This window comes from Colossoma macropomum, unplaced genomic scaffold, assembly GCF_904425465.1.
Source record: "Colossoma macropomum unplaced genomic scaffold, Colossoma_macropomum, whole genome shotgun sequence".
In the NCBI taxonomy this organism is placed as follows: Eukaryota; Metazoa; Chordata; class Actinopteri; order Characiformes; family Serrasalmidae; genus Colossoma; species Colossoma macropomum.
The window spans coordinates 30,665,503-30,693,315 of record NW_023494796.1 but is presented as its reverse complement, the minus strand read 5'-3'; the positions used below and the strand labels follow the sequence as shown (position 1 = coordinate 30,693,315).

Here is a 27,813-nt window from a genome sequence, read left to right as displayed (position 1 = left end):
ACCTCATTTGGGATCTCAGCGTACTCCTTCACTCTCTCCACAGAGACAACGTGAGTCTCCAGCTGAGAAGTCATTCTCACCAGAGCGTTTAGTATCAGAGTGACCTGAAGGCAAGCAAAGCAATCACAAGTTTTTCAAGCATCCGTGTTTCACCTGATTAATAGAAAAATTGAAGTAATGAATAACAGACTCTTTGATGATCTCTTACAGGGCAATTTCTGACCATCATTGTAATAATAATAATAATAATAATAATAATAATATACATTTCACTGAGCACTTTATTAGGAACAACATATTAATACTGCATAGGGCCTTCCTTTGCTCTCAAAACAGCCTGAGGGAATGTACTGCTATGTAATGTGTTTAGTGCTGTATTGTGATTGTAGCTAGAACATTCTGTTCTGCCTATTTCAGTCTATCCCTACATGGTCATGTCTGTCACAACTGTCACTTGTCATGTATTGTCATCTGTTTAACAGGCTGGCTAAATATCTGGTACCTGCACACAAGAAATAACTTTCAATTCCCCAGATATACGGCTGCTTCCTGGTTTTTGGTGGGTTTGAACTCTTCAAGCCTTGATTCTTCGTAGCATAGATTCCACAAGATTTTGCAAAACATTCCTTTAGGATTCCGATCCATGTTGACATGACTGCATCATGCAGTTCCTGCAGATTTTTTAGTCTAATCTAATCTAATTACACCACCTCCACCAGCCTGGACTGTTAACACAAGGCAGGTTGGGTCCATGGATTCATGTTGTTGGCGTCAAACCCTGACCCTGCCACCTGTGCGGCTCTGCAGAAATTGAGATTCTACATTTTTCCAGTCTACACCTGTCCTGTTTTGGTGAGCCTGTGCCCACTGCAGCCTCAGCTTTCTGTTCTTGGCTGACAGAAGTGGTCCTGATGTGGTCTTTTGCTGTTGTAGCCCATCCACCTCAAGGTTGTCTGCATTCGCCACAATTATACAGAGAGGTTATCTGAGTTACTGTAGCCTCTCTGTCAGCTCAGAACCAGTCTGGCCATTCTCCACTGACCTCGCTTATCAACAAGGCACAGAACTGCCACTCACTGGATGTTTTTTCTTTATTTTACGATTCTAAATAAATCTAGAGACTGTTGTGCGTGAAAATCCCAGGAGATCAGCAGACTAGTAAAGTTAGACTAGGAAAATCAGCTGAGGTAATATATGATTAGCATTTGTTTGTTTATCTTAAAGACTTCGAATTCACTTGAATTCGCTTGAACTTAATGCTGTAATAGCAAAATGTTATGGCCCGTGGAGAAACAAAGCTTCTTTCAGGTCTAATCTTTCAGAGTGGTGCAGCACAACCACACTTGAAGCTTAATTTATGGCCTTTTGATGTGCCCAAGGAACAACGGGCACCCTATAAAAATAGAAAAGTGGAGGTGGTGTGAAAAAATTTACAGAAGACCTCTACAAAAAGAAGTCAATTGCCAAGACATCCTGTATGGAGGATGATCAAGGTATTCAGGACTGGTGGAAGAAACATCAATAACCTTTGAAATGCAGATGATACAACACTCATAGCGGAAAATCTGGAAGACCTGGAGGCCTTTATAAGGAAAGTTAAAGAACAGAGTGAAAAGATGGAACTTCAGCTCAATATGAAGAAGACTAAGGTTATGGCAACAGGAAAGACTGCACACTTTTTTATTGATTGAGAAGATGTGGAAATGGTGGACAGCTTTCGCCTACTCAGATAAATTATTAACAGAGGATCCAGCACTCAATACAAGCAATACAGATCAGCGCTCAGCAGAACAAGGACGAAGGAACTTGAAAAGATTTTCAAATGCAATAATTTGTTTTCTACAAACAAAGATCAGAACTGTCCATGGATGTGAAAACTGGACAATAAACAAGTGAGACAGGAAAAATATAGATGCCTCTGAACTTTGGACGGCAAAGAAAATAAACAGATCCTTGAACGAAACAAGCCTCACCTCTCACTCAAAGCCCTTATGAAGCTCTTATTTTGGACACATTCTGAGAAGAACCTGCTGAAGGAAGACTGTTAGGCTTGGAACAGCTGAACGCAAAAGAGGAAGAGAATGACCAGTTTCTAGATGGATGGATACAATCAGAACATCATGAAGCAGCCATTTAGAAGCCTGAAGTCCCAAACAGAAGACAGGACATTCTGGAGAAACACTATCCATACGGTCACCAGGAATCGGAAATGACTTGAAGACACTTAATAATAAACTGGGTACACTGGATAGAACATTGCTGCATGAAATGTGGCTGGTTTGAATGCTATTCAGCCAATTTTCCCGTTCTGTTTTTTTTCCACCTGATGCGTAGTAGTTGAAGATGATCTTAAAATGCTCCCAGCACTTTGGCGAGCGCTGGAAGAGCGTTCTATGCTAGTACACACTGTCTTTCATAGGCTAATACTAAAAAGTGAAACATTACTGGTAATGCACTCATTCATACACAGTCTTGAAAAGCCCCTGGTCTGAAAACACTGCATGTGCACCTGAGGGATGACTTGTTACACCACTGAGCACTACTTATCCCAAGATCTAGCCATGAGGGACTAAGTAAGCACAGGACAAGCCTTACATTTAAAGCATAGGAGATGGAAAGGCCTACGAGCCCACTGTCCAAAGAGTCCCGAGATATCACTGCAAACAGCGCTGAGAAAAACACCACCAGATTACCCAGGAACTCCAGCCGGATAGCCATCCACCTGTGCACGAGGCAGGAAGACAGTAACAGCAAATTAACATGTAGTTAACAGTCGCTACACCTGTATGTAAACGTTTTATCAACCCTACACTGGCTGCCGGTTCAATTCCGCATTGAGTACAAAATTATTTTACTGACATGTAAAGCTCTAAACAGCCCCTCAATACCTGAGAGAAGTTCTCTCTTATTATGAACCATCACGCCTACTTAGATCACAAGGTGCTGGTTGACTATTAGTACTAAGAATTACATTCCAGTCAGTGTTTGGAGCTCAGACCCTGTTTTTAAGTCTGAGCTAAAAACTTTTTGTTTATCTTAAATTTACTGTCACCTTAAATCTACTCTTCCTTTATGTCCAATGCCTCCTTAAATCTCCTGCAACCTTAAATATATTGTTACATTAAATCCAATGATACCTTAAATCAATTACTAGCCTTACATCCACTGCTTTCTTAAATTCAATGCCTCCTTAAGTCCATCGCCACCTTAAATTAATAGCCACCTTAAATCTACTGATCACTATCACTGTAGATCCACTGAACACCTCCAGTCGAGTTAACTGTTATGTTGATTTGAAGTGATTCTGAAGTGAAAAAAGTTAATACAACCTCTATAGAGATCACACTTATATGCAATGTCTATTTTTTGAGCATTCGACACACTGAAAACCAATAAACCACAAAATATAAAATGTACCATAACTTTTGCACATAATAATTTTTGTCCCCAATATCATTAAATTCAGCAAATAAACTTTATTTGTACATTAAAATGTGCAGAAGCGTGTTCCTTGTACAATTGTTAAAATGCCTATAGAATTATTTTCACTTAGTCAACAAAACATGGATTTTGATCAGGGGTGTCCAAACTTTTGGATTTGGTTGTCCTTAACATTAGCGGTTAAAGTCAGTGTGAACTGGAAAGCATGCATTTCCTTCTGTGATGTATTTACAAGTGAAACACAGTATTAGGGGGGTCTCTTAACTAGCTGGGAGTTCATTCCATGATAGTGCAACATGATATCATTGGTCAACATTTATTTTTTGGTGATGTAATCAAAAACTGATGACATTCAGGAGGCAGGCAATAGTTATTTTGATTTGAGGTTGGACAGCAGATGGTGAGCAGTTAATATGTCGCTGTTGTCGGAAGAAAACCTCGTATTTCCAAAATGGTAACTTTACAGGAGAAGGAAAAACCCTACTTTACTTTTAATGCAAGTCAATGGAACCAGACTTTTTTCCAAGTATTTTTGGGCCGTTTCTTTTTGACCATTCATCATGAAATTTGCACACAATGTAACGGACAGCAGGCATCTTCAAATTGTGTCAAAAACTAAAAAACGACAAAAATCGAGATACAAGGTTTTCTTCCGACAGCAGGGATATGCTCCTTTGCATACTGCTAACTGGTGCCAACCAGGTTCCCCCATTATTTACAAATCTGGCTTTTTTGTATGAAGTTTTCAAAGTTTTGGAGAAAAAGTGGGAAGGCAGACCTGTTGGAGACAATCAGCTGGCAAACGCATTTAAGGTTGTTGTCGATGGTGACCTTGTTCTGTTCCAGGAAGCGCTTCTGGTACCCGTAGGCCCGAATGACGGAGAGACCGGAGACTGTTTCTCCAAAGTGGGAGTAGATGGGAGAGCGAGATACGGAGTCCAGTCGCCTCAGCTGCCGAGAGGTGGTCAAGTAGAACCTCTACAACATGGAGAAATATAGAGCAGAACTTGCATTAAGAATACAATTTTGCTCCGAACACACAATCGACAATAGGCCATTATTTTTGTCTGATCTCTGTTGCAATTTTTTGCGCACTAGTGCTGAATGTTGCTGTTACACCTATACCATATCACTATACGTATATCACAGCATAATGGAGTTTTTCTCATGCACAAGGTAAATATTTGGACCCAACTTCAACTTGAAAAAAATTAAAATGACTAAAATTCAATGTTTTCTTTTTTTTTCTTTAGGATGTACAGCAGTGCCTGATTGAACAATTAAAAATATATATTTTGAACAGATTTTTAGTAACTTTTTTCAGTTTAACTGACCAAGTTCTCACTACCATAACACAGTAAGATTTGAAGATAAATCTGTAAATAACTGTTTTTTCTTTTCCAAATCTGTAAACTGTTGTCAGACAAAAAAATGTTTCTTTTTACTTGTGCCACATAATATTCTGCTGTTCTTTTGGTTCACAAACTCACAGTTCACAAAAAACATTTACGTTAAGAGATTTAAGAGCTGAAAATAATAAAAAAGTGTTCTAATTTAGAAAAGCAATATTGTAAGGAATGTCCAAAAAAGGAGAATTTGTTTCTGTAAATTAAGCTACACGCCGCGTCCATGATTTCCAAAAAGAATTTCACATTTTTTTTATTTGCGGACCACAGGACACTTTTCCACTTCACCTCCAGTCCATTTTAAAGGAGCTCAGGCCCAGAGAAGGTGGCAGCGTTTCTGGATCCTGTTTATGTATGATTTCTTCTTTGTGTTTTAGAGTTTTAACTTACATTTGTGGATGCAGCGACAAACTGTGTTCACAGACAGTGGTTTTCAGAAGTGTTTCTGAGCCCATGCAGTGATTTCCACTAAAGAATCATGTCTGTTTTTAATGCAGTGTCACCTGAGGGCCCAAAGATCACGACCAGCCAATACTGGTTTTTGGCCTTGTTCCTTATATACAGAGATTTCTCCAGATTCTCTGAATCTGGGATGCTTTTTCATACCCAATCATGTTACTGACCTGTTGTCAATCAACCACCAGGTGCTTTTTTTTTAGCATTATACAACATTACCAGCCTTTTGTTGCCCCCGTCCCAACTTTTTTGGAACGTGTTACTGGCATCAAATTCAAAATGGGCAAATATTTTCCAAAAAACAATAAAAAATTTTCAGTTTTAACATTTGATTTGTTGTCTTTGTACTATTTTCAATGAAATGTACGGTTTAAATGATTTGCACATCATTGCATTTTGTTTTTATTTACATTTTGCACAGCGTCCCAACTTTTTTGGAAATGGGTATGTAGCAAAATGCTGTACCATATAGAGCTCCAACTGATCTACTAAATGACAAATATTCTTTATCTGTGTGATGATTATGAATATTTATGAACATGTTTTGAGGCGGTTTTCTGAGAATAACCCAACTGTGCATGACTCTTTAAAAAACAAATACTGTTAGTAATATTGTGACTGTGGCTAAAAGAAAGCACTGTTTCAGGTGAGTTATTACTCACTAATTCCTGGTCTATCATTTCATGTGCAAAATCTAAATTAGTGGTTAAATTAAGGCATCATAACTGTGCTTAAAGCGGGCTTCCATTGATTAAGGTTCACAAGTCATTTTGGATAGCAAATAAATAATAAGGCTATATTTGCATTGTAGTCATGGCGACCCCTGGTTCCTATCACCACCACTGTAAAGAAATCTGAATCTCTACAATCAACATCATTTCACAGCAATTGAATCATGCAGAAATTTTGGAAACACTGGTGGAATTCCTCTTTACAAAATAGTTCATAATGGCTTTTTTACTGACCCAAAATATGAGGCCTATATTCAGGCATCTCAGGCTAAAAGTACTGATCTAGGATCAGGCTGCTTCCGACCTTATAATGACTTTATATATACATAAAGGGCAAAAACCAACATTCTTACTCATTTTATTTCATAGGACCACTTCACATCAAAGATAATGTATACATACAAAAGAAAAAATGCAAATAATAAAATAAAAATACAAAAAAAGGAAAACAATAGAAGAAAAATGTAAAAAAGAAGCATCTAAAACACACAACATTTCTTAAATATAATGACATGCAATGTGCCACGCTTACCTCTACAAAGTGATAGATTACAATAAGAGGGATGACCACAGCTGTGAAAAGTGGGACAGCCAGGCAGATGATGACCAAAGTGGCCAGAAGCTCCAGCATTTTGAGGATGACGGAGCGTAAGGCTGTGGGGATCAGCTCGTCCACAGTGAACATGTCCTATAGGCGGGCAACAGAAGCAGGCTGAGCACAAAACTCTTTTACTGACATATAAAACTCCAAACGGCCCCTCAGTACCTGAGAGAACTCTTCTCTTAACATAAACCATCACGCCTACTTGGATCACAAGGTGCCAGATTACTATCATTACCTAGAATTAATAAAGCTACATCAGAGGGGACAGCCTTCTCATACAAAGCCCCCCCCAAGGCTAAAAACTTACTTGTTTACCTTAAATTCATTGCTACCTGAAATCCACTGCTCCCTGAAATCCAATCACACCTTAAATCCCCTGCCTCCTTAAATCCAAAGCCACCTTAAAGCAACTGCTACCTTAATTCCACTGCCACCTTAAATCTTCTGCTTTCTTAAATCCACTGGTACCTTAAATCCATTATTTGTGCTGTTATTGCTGTGCGTTAGGCTGTGTGTGAGTCTGTGTGTACTGTGTATTAATATCTGTATGCATTGTGACATCACGTGACAGACTGAACGTACTGAACATTTCACCATTTATTTGCTGCCCCCCAGCTTTGCAATAAGCCTCCAATGAGTGTTCGGGACTCAGGTACAGAGTTTTTAAGCCTAGGCTAAAAACCTACTTGTTTAGTCAAGCCTAGATAAAAGGTGCAGATCTAGGGGTTCATGGACATTGGGGTAAAATGGAGCGTTGGTACTGTCGTCCCGTGCAAATCCAGGTTTGTTGACGGTGAAGTGGAGGGGCGCTGACATCTCAGAGAGCCCTCATGTCTGTTACCTCCTGGGTCCCCCTTTTAGTTAGGCTGTAATAGCTCAATCTGCCAGAGTCTCTGTTACACTGTACACTGTAATCAGTCACTCTTAACAGAACTGTCTGTGTATTACTTTGTTGAGCTGAGCAGTTGCCCATCCTGATGCTTTTCCATCATCTGCCTTGATTGGGTGCCCCCTGCTTGTCACTTTCTGGACTGGTTGACCACCATGGAGCTTCCTGCTGTCCAATGCTGCGCATAAAGTCTCACCTGCACGCACTGACCCTCCTGACAACACTGCTGCATGCAGAGACTCTAACTATTTAATCGTAGCACGGAAACGGCCTTAGTAAAGGTCCTAAATGACATCCAACTAAACTCCGACCCGGGTCAAATTTCAGCTCTGGTGCTCTTAGATCTTAGTGCTGGCTTTGATACAGCTGACCATAGCATTCTTGTAGATAGACGGGAAAACTGGGTAAGACTCTCTGGAATAATCCTAAATTGGTTAAAATTGTATGTAGATGGCAGGAGCTACCTTGCTGCACTCGGCAGCAATTAATCTGAACGAATTCCCCTGAACTGTGGAGTCCCACAAGGATCAATCCTTGCGCCACTTCTTTTTTACCTTTACATGCTACCACTTCGCCAAATTCTAGCTATGTAGATGACACCCAGATTTACATCACCTGTTCACCTGATGACCACAGTCCTATAGCCTGTTTGTGTAAATGCACTGAACTCATTGATGAGTGGATGCGAACTTCATTTCCTGCAGCTAAACAAACACAAAACAGAAGTAATAATATTTGGCCCGAATGAAGAAAAAGGAAGGTGATTGCTTGTCTAAGTTCTAAGGCTTTAAATGCTAAAACGTGTCAAAAACTTCGACTCAGAACTCCCATATCATAGCCATCACAATGTCAGCTTCGTATCATTTAAGAAACGTAGCAACATTTTGAGATTTTATGTATGTAAAAAGATGTAGAAAAACTCGTCCACACATTTATCTCCAGCAGGCTAGATTGTAATGACCTCCTTACTGGCCTCCCCAAAAATCAATGAGACAGCTGCAGCTCATTCAGAATGCTGCTGCCAGAGTACTAACAAAGAAAAAGAGATATGAACACATCACTCCAGTACTCAGAGCGTTACACTGCCTCCTGGTCAGTTTCAGAATAGACCTAAAAAAACTGCTTTCTGCATATAAATCACTACATGGCCAAGGTCCTACTTACATCACTGATACGCTAGTAAAATACACTTTGCTATCCTAATTTACTTTCTAATTTCATTTTCAATTTAATGCTTTTCTCGTTCAAATCTGTTTTAATTATGTTTTTAATTTCTATTCTTTTCAATATATAATATAATTATAGTATCATTTTTAAACAACTGTATGTTCTCATTTGTAAAGCACTTTGAATGACAGCAGTGTATGACAGGTGCTATATAAATAAATTTGCCTTGCCTTTTATATGATATACTAAAGGACTACTACCTTAGTTTTATTCTAATTAGCTATATTAATAATATACTTTCAAAACCTTTGCATGATTAAAGGGTTCTGTGCATTGATAAAGAATGTGTTGTAGATGTTTCTATTAAGAATTTTTTGAAAATGGTTCTATATATCACCAAAAAGTTTCTTTTATTGTTTGCTTGAGCTCGACAGAGGAGCAGAACCTATTTTGGTGCTATAGAGAACCATATACAACACATTCTCCATCAATCTGAAGAAGCCTTTCAAAATGCAAAGAACCTAAAAATCCTAACTATACACACCACATAAACACTGCCGCTTCTTTTCATGGCAATGGTACCTTTGCAAAGCGGTTGACCACCCTGCCTGACGGCGTCGTGTCAAAGAACAGCATGGGCGCTCGGAGGATGTTGGTCAGAAGTTGAGTGTGTAGAGTCCTGGAGGCGCAGATAGCCCCGTCAGCCAGGAGCAGAGTGCCCACAAACACCAGGAAACCTGACAGAGAAAATAAGAAACAGAGGCCCGCAATGAAGTGCAGCATAAACAAGGTTATTTTTGATATTATTCACCCCCCCCCAGTCCACACAGTCCATACGTGGAGCTGCTAAAACATCTTGTTCTGAATTCAACATTCTTACAATTTAGCCTAGACAGCATTTTAAACAAGGCACAACACATAACAGAGGTCATTTACATACAATCGACTCCATAATTATTGAGACCCTTGGTAAAGATGAGGAAAAGGTCATAAAACTGCAAACACAGAACCTTTACATATATAAAAAATACATATACGCTCTTGGACGGCCTTGCGACAAACTTGATTTTATAGTCATTTAACCATTTTTGTGAATATTTATGTTTTGGATCACTGTTTGGCCAGAAGATCCAGAGGCAGCCAGATTTTCATTTAAAATCTCCTGGTACTTTATGAAGTATCCTAACAAGGTTCCCATGTGCTTTACAGGAAAAACATCACAGAGCATGAGGTAGGGTAGTGGAATAAGGTGCAGAGATATTTAACATGCTGTGATCTGTGAGTTTATACAGTCAGATGACATGCGTGAGCAGAGCAGGTACTGAGGTAGTACTTGAAATGAATGTTTTGCCATTCGTACGCACGTTTTCTTTTATTTGTAGTCACTATTTCTTTTCAACTGTGCACAGGCCTTTTACATTTGTACACAAATAAAATAAATCTAGTCGCTACAGGCTATTTCAGGTTATTTCTCATGCGCACAAGTAGCCGACAGCTTCCTGAAACTGTCTGATGGGCTGGACTGATGTGCTGATGGACAGTGCTGAGCTCATTAGGTTTGATTTTGATTTGGGTTCATTGTAAGGACACCGTAGCTTCTCTTCACAGCAGAGCTGCGGAATCAGCAAATGGTCCACGGATTCATCAGTACAGCTGCAGTTTGGTGGAGAAAGGCAGGAAGACAATAAACTACAACCACAACCGTCACTGAACTGCACCTGTAACTGTAGCTGTTGCGCGTGTCACACAATTGCAGAAAGAAATGTTCAGGGTTTCAACTTGGAAATATACAGATATTTATTCTGTATAATACTATCATGCGACAGTTTTTTAAGGCCACTGTTAATAAAAAGAAAAATAGACTTCGAGAAGTTGTAATATTTCGAGAAAAAAGTTGTACTATTTGGAGGATAAAGTGGGCTAACTGTAGGGGGCTAACTGTAGGGGGGCTGCCATAACGCGCTGGGGTCTTGGTTGTTGTGCTGGCGCCGGAGCTCCACTCACTCCTGTCTCTCTGTGGATCATTTTGATCATCATTCTCACTGTCTGTGAAACTTCATGCCCTCTTTGAATGGGGGGAGATGCAGCCCCTGATAGCCGTGTAGACGACCCTGCCTGAGATTCTCCTTCAACAACACAGACAGACAGTTTCCTCCGAGTCCGTCTGGCTCTTTATTCTAGATAAACACAGTTTCCTGCTCAGCCGTTTCAGCCGGTTCTTACACTAATAACAGGCTGGTGCTGATGTGCAGGAGAGACAGGGAGACTGAGTGTTTCTTTATGGGTGAATCGATATGAAAGTACAACTCCACCAACTCACCGCCCCTCATTTAACACGAGGAGGGGCTGCCTTCACTTTGCAAAGCCTTTGGACACAATATTGACCTTTCCTGGTATCAATGCCACTTTAATGTTATAATTCCTTGACTTGAAATATTTACAAAATTAAATATTTTTTCTCGAAATATGACTTTTTGTCTCAAAATATTATGACTTTTTCTCAAAATATCATACTGTATGACCTTTTTCTGGAATATTACAACTTTTTTCTCAAAATATTATGATTTTTTTAATATTACGACTTTATTCTCAAAATATCATACTGTATGACCTTTTTCTGGAATATTACGACCTTTTTCTCGAAATATTACAACTTTTTTCTCAAAATATTATGATTTTTTTAATATTACGACTTTATTCTCAAAATATCATACTGTAAGACCTTTTTCTGGAATATTACGACTTTTTTCTCGAAATATTACGACTTTTTTTCTCAAAGTCTACTATTTGTAGTTTTATTAACAGTGGCCCTAAAACGCTGTCGTATCTACTAAGGCTTACTCTGGTTGATAATGCTTTTAATAGTCCAATAACTCTATTCAACACTCTCACCATTTGACCTCAAGCCAGATGAATGTTGCTGTGTGTGTATTTTATTTTGTGCATGAATAAAAAAGTGTGCACATTTAAAATGAGAATCAAAAAGAAATGGTGGCCACAAATAAAAGAAAACGTACCAACATTTTAAAGAAAACGAGCGTACGAATGGCAAAAAGTTCTCTCGAATTAATTTTTACTTTTACCTCCGTCCCCTCTGGGGCTCCACACATATCCACTGTTAGGGCAATAATTAACGAGTTTAAAACAACTGGAGCTGTAGTGAACCTCACTGAAGGAGGACGCAAGTGTATTCTGCCCCCACGCACAGTGAAGAAAATGTTTAAGGAGGCAAAAATGTAATCAAGAATCACAGTTGGAGATTAGTAGAGGTTTGCTGGATTTTTGGGGTCACCAAGTCTCCAAAACTACAGTTAGATGCCACCTTGCTGCCAACATGGGCATTTTCAGGCTTGTAGCTATGTTTTTATAGCTATTGTATGAAGGTGAACTGTCATCATTCATTAACCTATTCTCTTCCCTGTGATGATGTGCGGCTAAGGGCCTTTGTCCTTCCATATTTGCACCTACAGAAATAGGAATTCTTAAGAGTTCTTGAACTCTGAAGTTGACTCTTAAAACCCCTCAGGCACACTGGTAACCCCCTCTGATAACCCCCACTAGTAACTGTGCACATCTTTTATTAAATGATTGCCAAAAGTTGATAATTTGGCATGAAGAGATTTGGTGAAATGCATAAGATTCATGACAGCTGAAAAAACGAGTGGTGAATAGTTCTCTTCAGCTCGTGGGTAACTTTCAACAGTCTACCAAAACTAGGCTACACAGGCTCATCGAAATCACACGTTTTCACTGGTTTTCAGTTTGTTCTGCGCTTAACTGCGCAAGCTAATGAAGTCTTGAGTTTCATTTATGTCAGTTCCAATAGCCAATTGGAATGACCAAGCAGTATATCCTTGTTTTCAAACAGCCTAATCCTGCAGAATATCAGGCACCTGGGAAGACATGTACATGGGAAAAAAGCGTATCGCTGCTGACGGAAGAAAACCTTGTATCTCCAAAATGGTAACTTTACAGGAGAAGGAAAAACATACTTTACTTTTAATGTAAGTCAATCTTTTCCATGTCATTTTGGGTCATTTCTTTTCGTCCATTCATCATGAGATTTACATACAATGTAAAGGGTAGCAGGTATTTTCAAATTATGTCAAAAACTGAAAAATGTCAGAAATGGAAATAAAAGGTTTTCGGTAACACTTTCTATGAATGTCACCTTTGTAAGCACCTATAAACACATTCATAGCATGCATTATAATGCATTCATAAGACATTATAAACATAGCTATAGATATTTATAAAAATGCATTATACGTAATAGCCATGTTTATTATGCATTATGAATTGTTAACATAATACATTATAAGTACTGATCATAACAAATTATAAGAGCTCATAAGTCGTATTTGTCCGCTCTAAGTAAAGTGAAGCGCACTGTACTAAAGCCTCCTCCAGTGTTCAGAGTGAGGCTTCAAATTGAAGTATTTACTGAAGGATTTACTGAAACACTAAAACATTCACAATAAAACTCATTACAGGCTTCAAATGTCAGAGTTGTGGGAAAGGTAATGTGCACCACCGTTAGCTTGGTATTTGTCTTTACTTTACTCTCTCCAAGCTGGGACTGACTTCTTTGCCACTGACATTATAACATGTTATTAACACTATTTATAATGCATTATATTAACAATTCATAATGTATAATAAACATGGCTATAAAGTGTAATTCAGTGTAATTCTTTTTTATAAATATTTATAACCATGTTTATAATGCCTTATGAATACATTATAACATGTTATAAATGTGTTTATAGATGCTTACAAAGGTGACATTCATAGACAGTGTTACCAGGTTTTCTTCCAGCGATATGTAGGCTCCAGTTTTTTACAGAGCTTCTTGAGACCTGTTGGCACTTCTACATGCTGCGTTTCAAGAGATTTCACCCTTTGAAATGTTCACAGTTGCATCCCATGGATTATAGAGATTCCACAGATACAATGTAGTCAGAAATGGATCCACTGTGAGCTTAAATACAAAAGTATATAATAAAACAGCTTTGGTCTCTAAAGCTTAAAAAAAAAATAAATGGGATCATGCTTCAGTTACATTCATTTCACAAGAATTTGTAGTGACGTCAATAATCTTGACATGTTTTTTGCTTTCTTTTACTAAATTAACTTAAATTAAAGGTTAGATTTCTCTTATATTTCCATTGTGAGACTGATTAACCACACAGCCTCTTTTCATGACCTTTTTAACCCATATTCACCAATAATCATAGAGCTCAATGTCTTAAAGACACAGTAATGAAACAGCTTGTTTAATTCTAAAGGATGAAGACAGGTCAGAAAATGGTCATATAAATAAATTGTCACTGTTTTCTTGGTGCAAAAACAACCCAACCAAATTGTACACGTAGACTTCAAGAAATAATACAGTCTTTTGTGTACGTTGATTCAGATCCCAAACCTACTTAAAGATTTTTTATTTTCTCAAAACTGCCAAAGAACTATAGCTAGTTACTCAATGACAACTGAAATCATGCAAACAATTTTTTCAGCACTTTAGTTTAGGTTAAAATGCCAGTTTTGTGTTACCTTGTGCCATTCCGAGACCTCCATAAGCACCAACTCTCACATCTCTGATATGTGCAGGGTAGGTGCTTTCATTAGGATACCTAACCGCATCATTGGTCCAGTCACTCAGCCACAGGTTCTGGCCAATGAAGGCCAGATTCTGGATGAAGTAGACTGTAATGAACGTGGTGCCATAACACCAGCCCATAGACCTCAGGTACTGCAGGTACACAGAGAACTTCACCTGGTGAGAGAGAGAAGTAGTTCAATACACGTCTTATAAAAGAACATTATTCAAGTTAATAAGTTGTTTCCTGAAATGCTAAACAAGTTATTGCTTCATTTACTGCAATTCAAGTTAATAAGGTTTTGCTGGGTTTACTGCCTGAGCAAACGCATACGCTTTTGTTTAGTGAGCCAACTAACAGACTCAGAAAGAACTTTGGGTCTAACCCAAAAAAAAGATTTGACTTCTCTTACAAAAATGGTCCCTGATTTATTTTTTCAGACCTGATTATAAATCCAAAAATATTTTGTAAAAACTGTGTGCAGAAGTGGAGTATGTTGCCTTGAGGCAACATTGTGCGACAATGAGAAAAGAATTACATAAAGGCGTGTTTCTTGAAGTGGTGAGGCCTGGCTTGTGAATGGCTACATCTATTCTACTGTCAAACAATGTTGCTTTGAGGCAACAAACATATTTCTGCAAATTTCTTAACAAAAAAAAATTGATACTGAACGTTAAAAAAGAAGTATAAATGTGCCCGCTAAGAGACAGTATGACCAAGTACATGCTTTTTATTAACTTACTCAAACTCTTCCCTTTATTGTTAACCCTAAAATTGCCTTTAAATACATATAAAATTTTTGTAAAGTGAGGAAACTGAGTTTGTTGCCCTGAGGCAACATCGTGTAATAGAGGGTTATGCTTCTTCTTCTAAAATAACAAAATAAAAAGAAAATCAAAAGAATGCAAAGCTATTTAGCTAAGATTAGTTAGGACTCCCCCAATTACACGATGCTATCAACGCTAGGAGGGTGAAGGCTAACACAGGCTTCCTCCGAGACCTGTGAAGCGCCACCGCATCTTTTCAAGCTGCCGCTCACGCAACGTCACTGGACAGCCAAACGTCCTCGGAGGAAAGCGCCAACCGCCAGATCTGTTGTCAGCTAACAGACGCCTGTGCTGACTCGAATCGCGCTGAGTGATAGTGGGAGACGGGGGGCCCCCCTACCCACACAGAGAGCGAGGCCAATTGTGCTCTCTTGGACTCCCGTCTACGGATGGCTGTAGCATCACCAGGGATTGAACTCGCGATCTCCTGATGATAGGGCCAACGCTTAGATGGTTGCACCACTCGGGAGCCAACTTTTGTTTCATTTGACTAGGGTACTTTGGGTCTTTGTCCTCCCTGTATCTTCATTTTTATACCATGAATGACCTCTTAAGAGTTCCTGAACAGTCAGGTGGAAACTTCAAATAAAGGTTATGTTTCTCTTACATTTTTAGCGTGAGATCAAGTTGACTAACCACAGAGATTTAAACCATCCTTACCAAGATAATCTTTAGTCATCTTCCCACCATTTTTACCAAGAATGCCAATGATTATGGAGCTATTTGAATCATTAGCAATGACAACTGATAAACTAATATCGCCATACCTTTCCAGTCTGCACAGTCTCTGTCTCAATCAGCCGCTGGCCTTTCTTTGAATCGAGCTCTTCTTTAGTTCTCGGAGAGGAGTTCTCTTTCTGTCTCACACTAGAGTAAAGTGGGAAAACAGGTGAAACATCACAAGTGCGTTCTTAGACCATTTCTGCATGTGATAATGTCTGACGTATATTCTGCCTCAAACAACAGAAACCCCAGAGATAACAGACTACAGACGTACTAGTGGTGCTAAAAAATAGCTATTTGCAACACCTGCAAGTGATTTTCGGGGTGAGGATACAAATAAAAAAAGTGTGTGAAGGTGTGCATCAGTGTAATCACAACTGCTGCAGGCCTGGTTTCAAGTCAACTGCAATTTTGAGGTCAGACTCTTTTCGTAACACTCCTTACAATCAAACCAATAAGTCTACATCTGGAGCATGCCACCTATTCAGTGCACTATCCTTAGCTACTCTCATACTGAGCTTCAGAGTGGCTTGGCAAGGGGTAGCTCCCTTATGTTATAGCCAAAGCAGTCCAAATGTGTTATACTTTACACAGAACATAAATGAATAAAGCTGCTTACATATTTGGCCCTGATAAAGAGGCACACTAATTAATCCATCCTGATAGGTAGAATCTGCCAAGCTCCAAACCACATAGAGTTGCACCAGTAAGCATGAAGCATTTTAGAAAGCTCTTACACAATGTAATTATACTGTAATTACTCTTCAGCAGTTTATTACAAATTATGCTGCTCATGTAGTTATGGAAACGTATCTTACTTTGAGTGAGTCATTATGCAACATTAATTTGGCAAACTTATGAATAATTGTAATCATTCAAAGACAATTAGCACAGAAGTACAACGCCAGTTTCCTGACATTATTGAATGCAGACACCTCATAATAAAGGGCTGGTTCAAAGTGGACAAAGTAAGAGTTTGTTTGTCAAAAAACCGCATAAATAACAATATGACTACATAAAGATTGGGAACACACAACTACTGCTGTGCAAAACACTGTTTGCTATTCATGCATGCATTTATTCACACATTTCTTTGGGATTTATCACCAATCCCTCCCCCGATCAATGGCCATATAGACATACGGAAGCTAGGCCTCCACATGATGCTTCTAGGCTGGGAGAGTGAAGGCTAGCACATGCTTTCTCCAAGATGCGTGAAGTGCCGCAACATCTTCTTGAACTGTCATTAACACAACGTCACTGTACAGCTCAACATGCTTGGAGGAGAACACTAACTGCCAATTCTATTGAAGTGGAACATGAATGTGATGCAATGCGATACTTCAAAAATGGAAACAGGCCATCAATCAAAAACAGTACGTCTCTCCCTGACACCTTACTGATTATTGGGAGTTGACATTGCTTTCTTTTTTAAACTGTGTGCTTGACAAAGTCAAAAATCTCACATCTTTGTTTAACCTCTTACATGGTTAGGGCCTGCCAGCAGGCCTTAAATTTTATTACACGCTTCTATTACACTGAAGAAGCCCCTGTAGTTACAGAATAATAGGCCTTAGTATATAATACGTCTGGGATTTTAAGCCAAGTCAAGGTTTATTTATCTAGCGCTTTTTACAACAGACATTGCTGCAAAGCAGCTTCACAGAAAAATCCAGGTCTGAGTCCCAATAAGCATCGCCAGTGGCGACAGTGGCAAGGAAAAACTCCCTAAAGCAAGAGGAAGAAACCTTGAGAGGAGCCAAGACTCAAAATGGAACCCATCCTCCTCTGGTCGACACCAGATAGCAATCAATAACAAAAGAGCAACATAAACAAAGAATAAGGTTTTAACATTAGTTTAAAATATTAAAATACAGAAAAGGGGAAAAGCAGGTGATGCAATGGCCATGATAAGGGGTTTAACACAAAACATTCACATCCCTATGACATTTTATTAATTCTTACAGAAAGAGATACATCAGTGTCTGTATCAATGCTGAGTAATAGTAACATTCACCCAAGACTGATTTTGAGTTCTGCTTTCCAGGACATGGTCTTACAGATGCTGTTATGAGTGGACATGTGTATCCAGAAGAGGCTGTGGTAGGATTCTGCACAACACCAGAGCTAAGAACTCTCCATAGGTTTTGGCCTAAATGTTTTCTTAGAATCCTGTTTCATTTCAGATATAATGGTTATGAATTATGATGTCTTCATTTGTTCAGTTTAATTAATTCAACTGGGCACATTGAAGAGGTTTCTTTATATGAAGTATCTTATCTCTTCTTTCCTTATCATATCACTTGCTGGCTCTAAGGCTGTAAGGCTTTGTGATGCAAGTATATTATTAAGCATTTAGCAATGATGCACTTTTATTATTCTACACCTGCCTTCTAGGAGTGTAAACAAAGCAGTTATGCACCAAGAGGCCTCAACTTGAAGATGGCAATTCAACTACACTGATTTTGCAGTAGTTCAATCAGAATCAATTTTATGAGACTATAATAATTTTCAAAAAAATTATACTCATTTTTCCCCAATGCCAATATATATATATATATATATATATATATATATATATATATATATATATATATATATATATATATATACACAGCTATATCACTTTTTGGTTCCTATTCCAGTAATGTAAAAACAATTCAACTCACATTTGTGTATTTAGTATATTTTTTAAAATAATTCTGAAACGTATCAAATTAAAATAAGCAAATCAAATTGAAATGTGGCAAAATCTGAAATTTAATAACACACTAAATAATTTCCTAAACAATCACAATCAAATCAAACCATTGTAAAATCACAGATTTACATCTGTACTCGAGTTTCTCGCAAGACCCAAAGGGTCTCATAGAGAACTGAAAGAAGCCGAGACCACCTTCCACAGGTCATTAATTCAAGCTTGAGGTCCTACTGGCCATATTATCCCCAAGAGGAGTCCTGTACACTAGGCCTTAACTGACCATACTGCCATGACTATTCATTCTCTTGATAAGTTGCAAATAATCCCAACCTTAGGCATCTTGACTTGTTCCCACCATTTTAGGGACTTGCGCTACCTCAAACTAAAGCAAATTAGCCTAAACATAAGCTGCAGTGGGGGAAAACAGTGGTCTAGGCAGCTGAGGAGGGCAGCTCAGCAGGAATGTTGTACAGCAGAGCGGCTGCTTGTCTGATCTTTGCCGTGTGAAGGCAACACTGGAAAGTGCATCAATATTTTTGCTGCTGTTCAAATTGATGTTCCCTGCCAGCGAAGTGCTATGTTATTGATTTCCATTGGTTTTTCTATGTCTACTGATGCCCACAGCATGCTACTTGCTTGTTCTGTAAGAGAAACAAGTGGCACAAATAGACAATGTAACTGTTAGTATCATAATCAGGTTTAAAAAAAATCCCAAAAGTTGGATGACGACTCTAGTAATATTTAGGTGCTGGATTTTCCACTTAAGCTCTTTATGTATAGCTTTCAATTTGCTTATTGTACATACTCTAGATGGCCAGAAGCATATGGAAGCTTGCACATCACATTTATAACAACTTGTTTAACATCTCATTTCAAAACCTTGGGCATTAATATGGAATTTGCACGCCATTTGCTTCTACAACTGGCTTCACTCTTCTGGAAAAGCTTTGCACTATACTTTGTAGGGATTCACTTCCATGCAACAAGAGTGTTAGTGATGTTGAGCAATATGGACTTCCAGCGATCCAGTTTATCCTGAACGCCCTCGGTCAAGAAGGCTGGGGTTAGGAGCTCGATGCAGGCAAGTTCTTCCATACCAAACTCCGAAAAAACATGAAAGGCTTCCCCTAACTGTTGTCACAAAGCTGGAGGCATATATTTCTCAAGAATGTCACTTTATGCTAAAGCATTAGGATTTCCATTTACTGGGACTAAGACACCCAAACCAAATCACAAGAAACAGCCCCAGACCATTATCCCTCCTCCACCAAACCTTACATTTGGCACTGTCTATTCACACTATCTATTCAGCCAGGTAACGCTTTCCTGCATCTACTTAACCGAGATTCGTCTGTCGGACTGCCAGAGAATGCATTTTCACTGCTCTGGAGTACAACAGCAGCGTGCTTTACACCACTCCAGCCGACACTTGGCATTGCGCATAGTGATCTTAGGCTTGTGTTCAGGGCAGAGCAGAAATTTGACGAATTGACTTGTAAAGCGTGGAATCCTACACCACGCTGAAATCCAGTGAGCTTCTCAATGCTTGTATCTGGAGACTGCATGGCTGTTTGCATTCAGCAGCACTGCTGTATCTGATCCACTTGTACCAGCGCAGCAAACACTAACACACCACCACCGTGGCAGTGTCGCTGCGGTGCTGAGAATGATCCACCACCCAAATAATACCTGCGCTGTGGCGGTCCTGTGGGGGTTGTGACAACTGAAGAACAGGGTAAAAGGGGGCTAATAAAGTATGCAGAGAAACAGATGGACTACAGTCTGTAACTGTAGAACTACAAAGTGCACCTACATGGTAAGTGCAGCTGATAAAAAAACAATGAGTGTAGATACATGGAGGTGTACTTAATGAATGAGTGTCTATATGCTCACCAGCCTACTGTCCCTCCCACACAGGTTATTACACAAGATTAATATCTGCATTGCAATATCCTGACCTTAGCTCTGCACTTGAGTTTGTAGATTTACCTGTTGGAGTTGCAGGCATGGCTTTGACTGTGGAGTAAACTGCCTCCTTTTTTCAACAAGACAGAAACCGCATCCCCAGGAGTGCAACTGACCTGTGGGTCTTGACCTTTCATGACCACACTGGTCACATGAGTGCCTACAGCTGAAAACAAGAGGTTTCAATGTCATAACATATCTGTAATAAAGCAGTTTGGTGCTGTGTACATCATTTCACTTGTTTTGCCTCTAGTACAAAAGTTTTACTCTGAGGGCATGTATGTCCATATCAGGTGAACTGGACAGGAATCAAAGCCTTATTTCTATTGATTTTATACAGGACCAAAGGTAATTGGCTGCTCAGCTGATGTAAGGTCGGCTGTATGTTGCCGCACTGTCATTTCAAGGGCAAAGAGAGCCAACAAAAGGTCTAGAGTTTATTCTAGATGTGGTATTCGGTAGATTGTGGCATCGTGAGGATGGAAATCTGAACAGATCTGCCAGAGAAAGCTGAAAACATTAAGCATGTCAAATTCAGCAGTGCATGGCTGGAGAATACTTTATACTAAAGACTACTTTAAATCATGAAGACATTCTGTTAAAGATACCAAGAATATTGCCCAAGAACACACTAGCATGATTCCCCAGTAAGCTGCACACCAATAGTAAGTCTCAAGAACAGAAAGGCCTGTTTAAACGGAAAGGTTTCCATTTCATAAAAAGGTCACGATCCAAAGCATAATCACCTCATCTGTTAAACATGGTGGAATGGGCATACATGGCTTCCAGTGGAACTGGCTAATTATTTTTATTATATGGCTGGAAAATGCAGGAGCAGGATGCATTCTGAAGAGCACAAATGCAGCTTGAGTGGCCTTGAAAAATAAATGAAAATAAATGCAGACAGCATCTTTTCAAAATCACTGCAGAAGCTTGAGGATGGTTAAGAGGTTAATATAGAACAACTTTTGAAAACAACATTTAGCACTGTGCAAAAGTAAGAGACAACTCATACTTTACTTAATTTCCAAAATGCCCATTACGTACAAGTTACTCATTTTCAGAAGACATTTCTGAGAGGATGAGATAATCCAACTGTGCAAGAGCTGGTAGACACCAAAACTGTCTCCATCAGATAAACAGCGCTTAAAGCTTTCATCTCTGAGAGAGAGGAGAAAATCAAGCTGCTTCAGATCTGAGAACATCCACAGGTGTTTCTGTCCATCCTTCCACTGTGAGAAGACAACTCAGCGCTGTGGGTCTGAAAGGATGTGTAGCTGTCAAGAAGAACCTCACTGAGAAAAGGAGACGGACACATCAAACAAAGAAGCTGAACAATGGACTGACCACCCCAGAGTCCAGAACTCAACACCACTGAATGTGTTTGATTACTTCAGAAAAAGATCAACCAGCTTCTAAGACTGAACTTTGAAGGTGTGGAAAAACATCCCTAAAGATTTCTGCATTACTGAAAGCAAGTCTTCTGAAAAGAATAGCTGCAAAGATTGGACACCATAATACTGAAAATATATATATTTAGTTGTTGAGGCTTCTGTGTAATTTTCTGTTAAATATGTTTTCGGCTTTTTCCTGACACTGAAAAATGAATAACTTGTGCTTAATGGCCAGTTTTGTAGTGTGACCTCTGAGGTTTGCACAGAACTGCATTTCAAAAAATCAACTCACCAGACTTTTCCTGGGCTTCACTACTCTCTTGTTTAGCGTACATGTCCAGGAACTCTGAGAAAGCTCCCTTGCTGGCCCGTAGACCGCTGTAGGACCCAACTTCGGACAGGACACCATCCACCAACACAACTATCTTATCCACATATGGCAGGAAGCTGATTCCATGGGTCACCAGAATACGAGTCTGACAAGAGGCACAAGCATTATCATCATACAAATAGGAGAGAGAGGACATTTCAAATTCCTAAAATGTGTCCACAGTACTGCCCACTAAGAATGCCCCATATGCTAGACACCCTACCTACTTAAATCATACTACATTTTTCCCTGTTGTGGGGTTTGAGAGTCCTATCCCTGTCATGGAGACAGTCTTGGCATCACTAGCTTTAACAATCTCTCCTCTTGATACAGCCATGGCCTCTGGGCACTTAAGGTAAATGCTTTTCATTGTCGAGACATGCAGCCAGTGATATAGTGTGGTTTGCTGCAGGGGTTGATTTTTCTGTCGCTGCCATTTCATCTGTCATTTCTGTTATATTGAGGTGTTGCAGGTGATGCTGACTGCTCATGTGTGTTTTTCACAAACTGGGAAATATCTTCTCCAGGACAAAAGATCAATCGATATACCAAATAACATGGTGTGTTCTTTGTAATATGTTGCAACGTACAGAAATCTATTCACCCATACCACTAAAGAATAGTTAAAAAGTCCTTAAAACAGCACTAACTAACCTTATCCTTAAGTAGGCCCTGGGGTCCAATCAACCTCTCAAACAGATGTTTCCCCACATGGGAGTCCACAGCGGACAGTGGGTCGTCCAGAATGTACACGTCCGCTGAGCTGTAGGCTGCTCGAGCCAAACTCACCCTCTGTTTCTGCCCTCCACTCAGGTTGATGCCCTGTAGGGATGCAGTACACATAGGTTTTATCTCTGACTTTAGGCTACAGATGGACCTCTCTTCACCAAATAACTTACATATAGGAACATATATAGGTGATACAGGTGAACACAACTAGATATAGGTGATAAACAGGGTTAGGCCAAGTCAAAGCAGATCCAAGGCAGGTGAAACCCAGTAAGTGGTGAGCCAGGAGGTAAATTCCATGAAAGAAAACAGCTGAAACAGTGATCGAGGGGACATCTACTGGTACAGACAGGAGCAGGAATAACATGAGCTGAATCTATGGTAGGTATTGGGCCTGAAACTGGACCTGGGACAGAGACTGAAACTGGACCTTGGCAAAGACAAACTGGACTGGATCAGGGCAAAGTGCAGATCCCAAGACTAGAACCGAACTAACGACTGAGAGCTGAGCTGAATCAGTGATAGAGGAGTGATAGGGAATTGACTGGTTTAGAATGGAGCAGGAGTAAGACAAACTAAATCCAAGGCAGGCATTGGGCCTGGAACAGGACTAATGACAAAGACAGAGACTGAACCTATGAGTTCAAAACTGAACTTAGGATATAGAGCTAAACTGAACCTGGGACAGAATTGGAAACCGGACTTGGAACAGTGCTGGAAACTGGACCCAGGACAGTGCTGGGACAGAGATAGAAACTGAACCTGAGACAGAGATGGAAACTGGACTTGGGACAGAGACAGAATCTGGTCCTGGGACAAAGACGGAATCTGTTCCTGGAACAGAGACGGAAACCAGACCTGGGACAGAGACGGAAACCAGACCTGGGGCAGAAACCAAGACTGGCTATGCTTGGGCTGGTGGGTCAACAACACACATGATTTCAAGCGACTTTAAGCCATATGAATCTCTAGCACTAGTTCAGGAATGCTATGCCTAGTAGACACACGTCTGTTATGCTGGACAAGTCCAGGCACAAAGAGTATCCCGGAAAGTATTGTGGCCTGGAGCATAGGGGTGGCATAGGAGGTGCATGGCCTGAAGCATGGACTAGGCCTTTGGTCTTGGGCACCTAAATCACCACAAGTTCTTACGCCATCAGGGCGTCCATGTGTGCTACAGATTCAGAGGCCAGTAGAGGAGCCTATACAAGGCCACAGACTGATCGACATCTTCAGCCATGAGCAGCGAGACTGGGGCTGCATCAGACTTTCATGAATCTCCTCAGGAGACCAGCAGGCCACTCATGAGATCTTCCAGTGAGCAGTGATCTGACAAAGGCTACTTTCAGAATCTTCAAAAGAAGTTGTAACACCAGCTATTTGAATTACCCAGAGATCCGAAGAGAACATGCACCAAAATCATCTGGAGAGCCATCGTAACTGCTAGCGAAGGGAGTTTGTTAAGTTCCCGGAAGAGCTGAGTGGCTGGAGACCATTGACAACTGATGCTGGCATCACCATACATGACTCAACTTGAGTGGTAAACAATACCTGGAGGCAGTACTGGATACAAGATGAAGCCTTTAAGGTTTCTATAAACTAATGATGACACACATTACACATCATGTCAGCAAGTTAACCAACAGGCATGCTGTCAAAAACTGGAAAGTCAGTGTTCTGTTTAATTACAGAACTGTGAAATTATGTGCATGTGCCTGTTTTAATGGCATTTAGGGACTGTGAAAGCAATAACCCTCAAGACCACTACTGGTACAGTATTATAAACTGGCCTACTTGAAGTTCTTAATAGGGTTCTAAAAGGCCTATGGTCTCACTTTCTCCCCAATTTCCGTTTGGATTCCTGCAGGAAGGAGCTCCAGGTCTTGCTCTAGAGCACAGGCCTCCAGCACCCTTTGGAACCTCAGCTCATCCAGATCAGAGCCAAACAGTATGTTGTCCTTTAGAGTGGCGTTCTGAATCCAAGCCTGTTGAGGCACATATGCCACACTTCCCTGACAGAAGAGAAGAGAAGAGAAGAGAAGTTACCACTGATAGCTTCTGCACCCGATCAGGTGTAAGTGGTTTACTTTATCAGTCTGATTACCAAAAACACAGCTGTGAAAAAAGCGGAATGACACTCGGCAAAAGATTCAAATCATTTAAAAGCTTTCCTGCGAGTCAAGAAGAGAGACAGATGGTGACTCATTGAGAGGCAAAGAAAGAAAACACTGCTGGGCTCGGAAAGCCATTCAGGATAAAGCCGTTATCTGCCAGCTTCCTAAAATAGCAGTACTTGCTCTGCCTGATTACCTTGATATTGATGGAGCCGGAGAGGTTGTGCATTTCTCCCAACAGAGCTGAGATCAGAGAGGACTTGCCTGATCCTACAGCTCCCACCACTGCTACCAGACTACCCGGATTAATGTCCAGAGACACGCTGAGAAAACGAACACAGACAGTGGTAAACGGAAAAGGCGTAACAGACACACTGAAGTGAAAAGCGTTGAATTGAGTTGAACATAATTCACCATTGATTTCGGGGCGCCGGCACTGATTAATAAGAGGAGTGAGAGTCAACACACCGATAACTGGAGTCTATTACCATCATTGTGAGATAAGGAGAGAGATATTTAGGAGCTTGAGGTTTTAGTGATTTATTGAAAGTGATAGTTCTGAATAGAAAATCTACACAATTTGCCCCTTAACTCAAATGTGGTCAATAAGCCAAGATCGTACTGGTACTATTGTTATGTTTGGAGATAATAAATTGAGTTTAGCTAGAAAAGTTCTTAGCGTTGCCCATAAAACATCAGATGTTGATGAATGCATATGAACATACACCGATCAGGCACAACATTCTGACCACCTCTTTGTTTCTACGCTCATTGTCCATTTTATCAGCTCCACTTACTGTATAGGTGCACTTTGTAGTTCTACAGTTACAGACTGTAGTCCATCTGTTTCTCTGCGAGTGGATCAGACACAGCAGTGCTGCTGGAGTTTTTAAACACTGTGTCCACTCACTGTCCACTCTATTAGACACTCCTACCTTGTCAGTCCACCTTGTAGATGTAAAGTCAGAGACGATAGCTCATCTGCTGCTGCACAGTTTGTGTTGGTCATCCTCTAGTCCTTCATCAGTGGTCACAGGACGCTGTTGGCTGGATATTTTTGGTTTGGTGGACTATTCTCAGTCCAGCAGTGACACTGAGGTGTTTAAAAACTCCAGCAGCACTGCTGTGTCTGATCCACTCAGACCAGCGCAACACACACTAACACACCACCACCACCACGTCAGTGTTAGAGCAGTGCTGAGAATGATCCACCACCCAAGTAGTACTTGCTCTGTGAGGGTCCATGGGGGTCCTGACCACTGAAGAACAGGGTAAAAGGGGGCGAACAAAGTAGTAAGTGGAGCTGATAAAATGGACAATGAGCACAGAAACAAGGAGGTGGTCATAATGTTATACCTGATCGTGTATATTATCATTATTACTATTATTAATACTCTGGAATTTGTTTGCTGCATCACAGAAAGTCAGGGAGAAAACATTCAGACCAACAATTCAGTGGAAGTTTTAACAGGGCAGAACCACTTTGTGTTTTATGACACATTACTGTTACAATATCTTTTCTTCAGCGCAGTTATCTGTATCTGCTTATCTATACTTGTATATCAAAATGAGTCAGAATGCACATCGCTAGTCAATCAGCTAAGAAATATTTGGCATCTGAAATGTAGCTAAGTTACCATTGTGCATCCTGCATGGCTAATTCTTGCCTCAACCTGGGCCTCAATGTAAAATTCTCTCAAATACACATACAGATCCTGACTCGGTACAACACACTGCAGGCTACAAAAAGTACAAATGGTCCCCCCAAAATAGCTGGTTGACCAGTGGCCTTGTGGTAAAGGCAGGTGAGGCTGGCTGACATATTGTGCATGGGCTGCAGTGCACACCTCACAAAAAGTATGTCCACATTATGAAAATTGTGGGAGCTTTGTGTCTAAAACAGAAGCACATAATGACACGGCATCAAACAATAATATTCAAAAGCAATTCCAAACATACTACTGATGATTATGCTCCTAGATGATACCCAAATTACAGCACCACAGCATATGTGCATTTAAAGAAATTAACTGGCTGTAGAGTGCTATACATTTCAGACAATCAAAATCAGAATTCAGATAGAAGGTTTGGAATTTCTGATTGCAGAACACTTGTACAAAAATAACACCACGAGTAGGACTTATACGATTCCCTCTGCCTTCACAATGACGGAAAATGAAATTATGCACAAGTGTGCGCTCAACCAGCCAAGGTCACCTGCCAGGCAACAGTAATGCAGCAAAAATCCGCCACACAATGTAGGGGTGCACTGTGTAGGACGGAGCAAAAGCAAACGAGAGGCAATGCTGTCTCTTCTGATTTCTATACAGGCCTAACACAAGAAAGCAAAGAACTCACTTCTTAAGAACAGGCTGCCCGTTCCTTTCCCAGGTGAAGGTCCCATCTGTCACGCTCACAGCGGCACCTGATTATTGTTATTAGAAGGGATACACTCAACTTTTGCACTGTTCGTATGTAGTTGGAACATAAAATAACAACTCGCAAAAACCCACAGCCTGTCAAAACAAGCAAGGTATATTTAGCTCAATGCGATTTTTCTGGTAAAGGCAGGTCGAAACAGGAGTGGCAGGTGGAAAACTGCCACAATATCCACGTTTTTCCATGTATTTTAGCTTGTGTGTGAGATACTAGAGTGCCTTCAGAATCCCACTGTTACCTGAACTCATTTCTTGATT

The 27,813-nt window shown here is 40.1% G+C and overlaps 1 protein-coding gene across 1 annotated transcript in view; it reads right to left on the bottom strand.

The window, feature by feature from the left end:
* LOC118816741 (canalicular multispecific organic anion transporter 1-like) overlaps window positions 1-27,813 on the bottom strand; it is a 72,060-nt gene that overhangs the window by 18,870 nt on the left and 25,377 nt on the right. The window contains exons 15-27 of the mRNA XM_036583304.1: window positions 27,476-27,542; window positions 25,314-25,440; window positions 24,839-25,015; window positions 22,929-23,096; window positions 22,197-22,380; window positions 20,535-20,676; window positions 15,889-15,988; window positions 14,248-14,470; window positions 9,277-9,431; window positions 6,567-6,722; window positions 4,220-4,419; window positions 2,596-2,722; window positions 3-104 (exon numbers count right to left, since the gene is read on the bottom strand). Coding sequence (XP_036439197.1) covers window positions 3-104; window positions 2,596-2,722; window positions 4,220-4,419; window positions 6,567-6,722; window positions 9,277-9,431; window positions 14,248-14,470; window positions 15,889-15,988; window positions 20,535-20,676; window positions 22,197-22,380; window positions 22,929-23,096; window positions 24,839-25,015; window positions 25,314-25,440; window positions 27,476-27,542 — 1,928 coding nt within the window. The remainder of the gene's footprint in view (window positions 1-2; window positions 105-2,595; window positions 2,723-4,219; window positions 4,420-6,566; window positions 6,723-9,276; window positions 9,432-14,247; window positions 14,471-15,888; window positions 15,989-20,534; window positions 20,677-22,196; window positions 22,381-22,928; window positions 23,097-24,838; window positions 25,016-25,313; window positions 25,441-27,475; window positions 27,543-27,813) is intronic.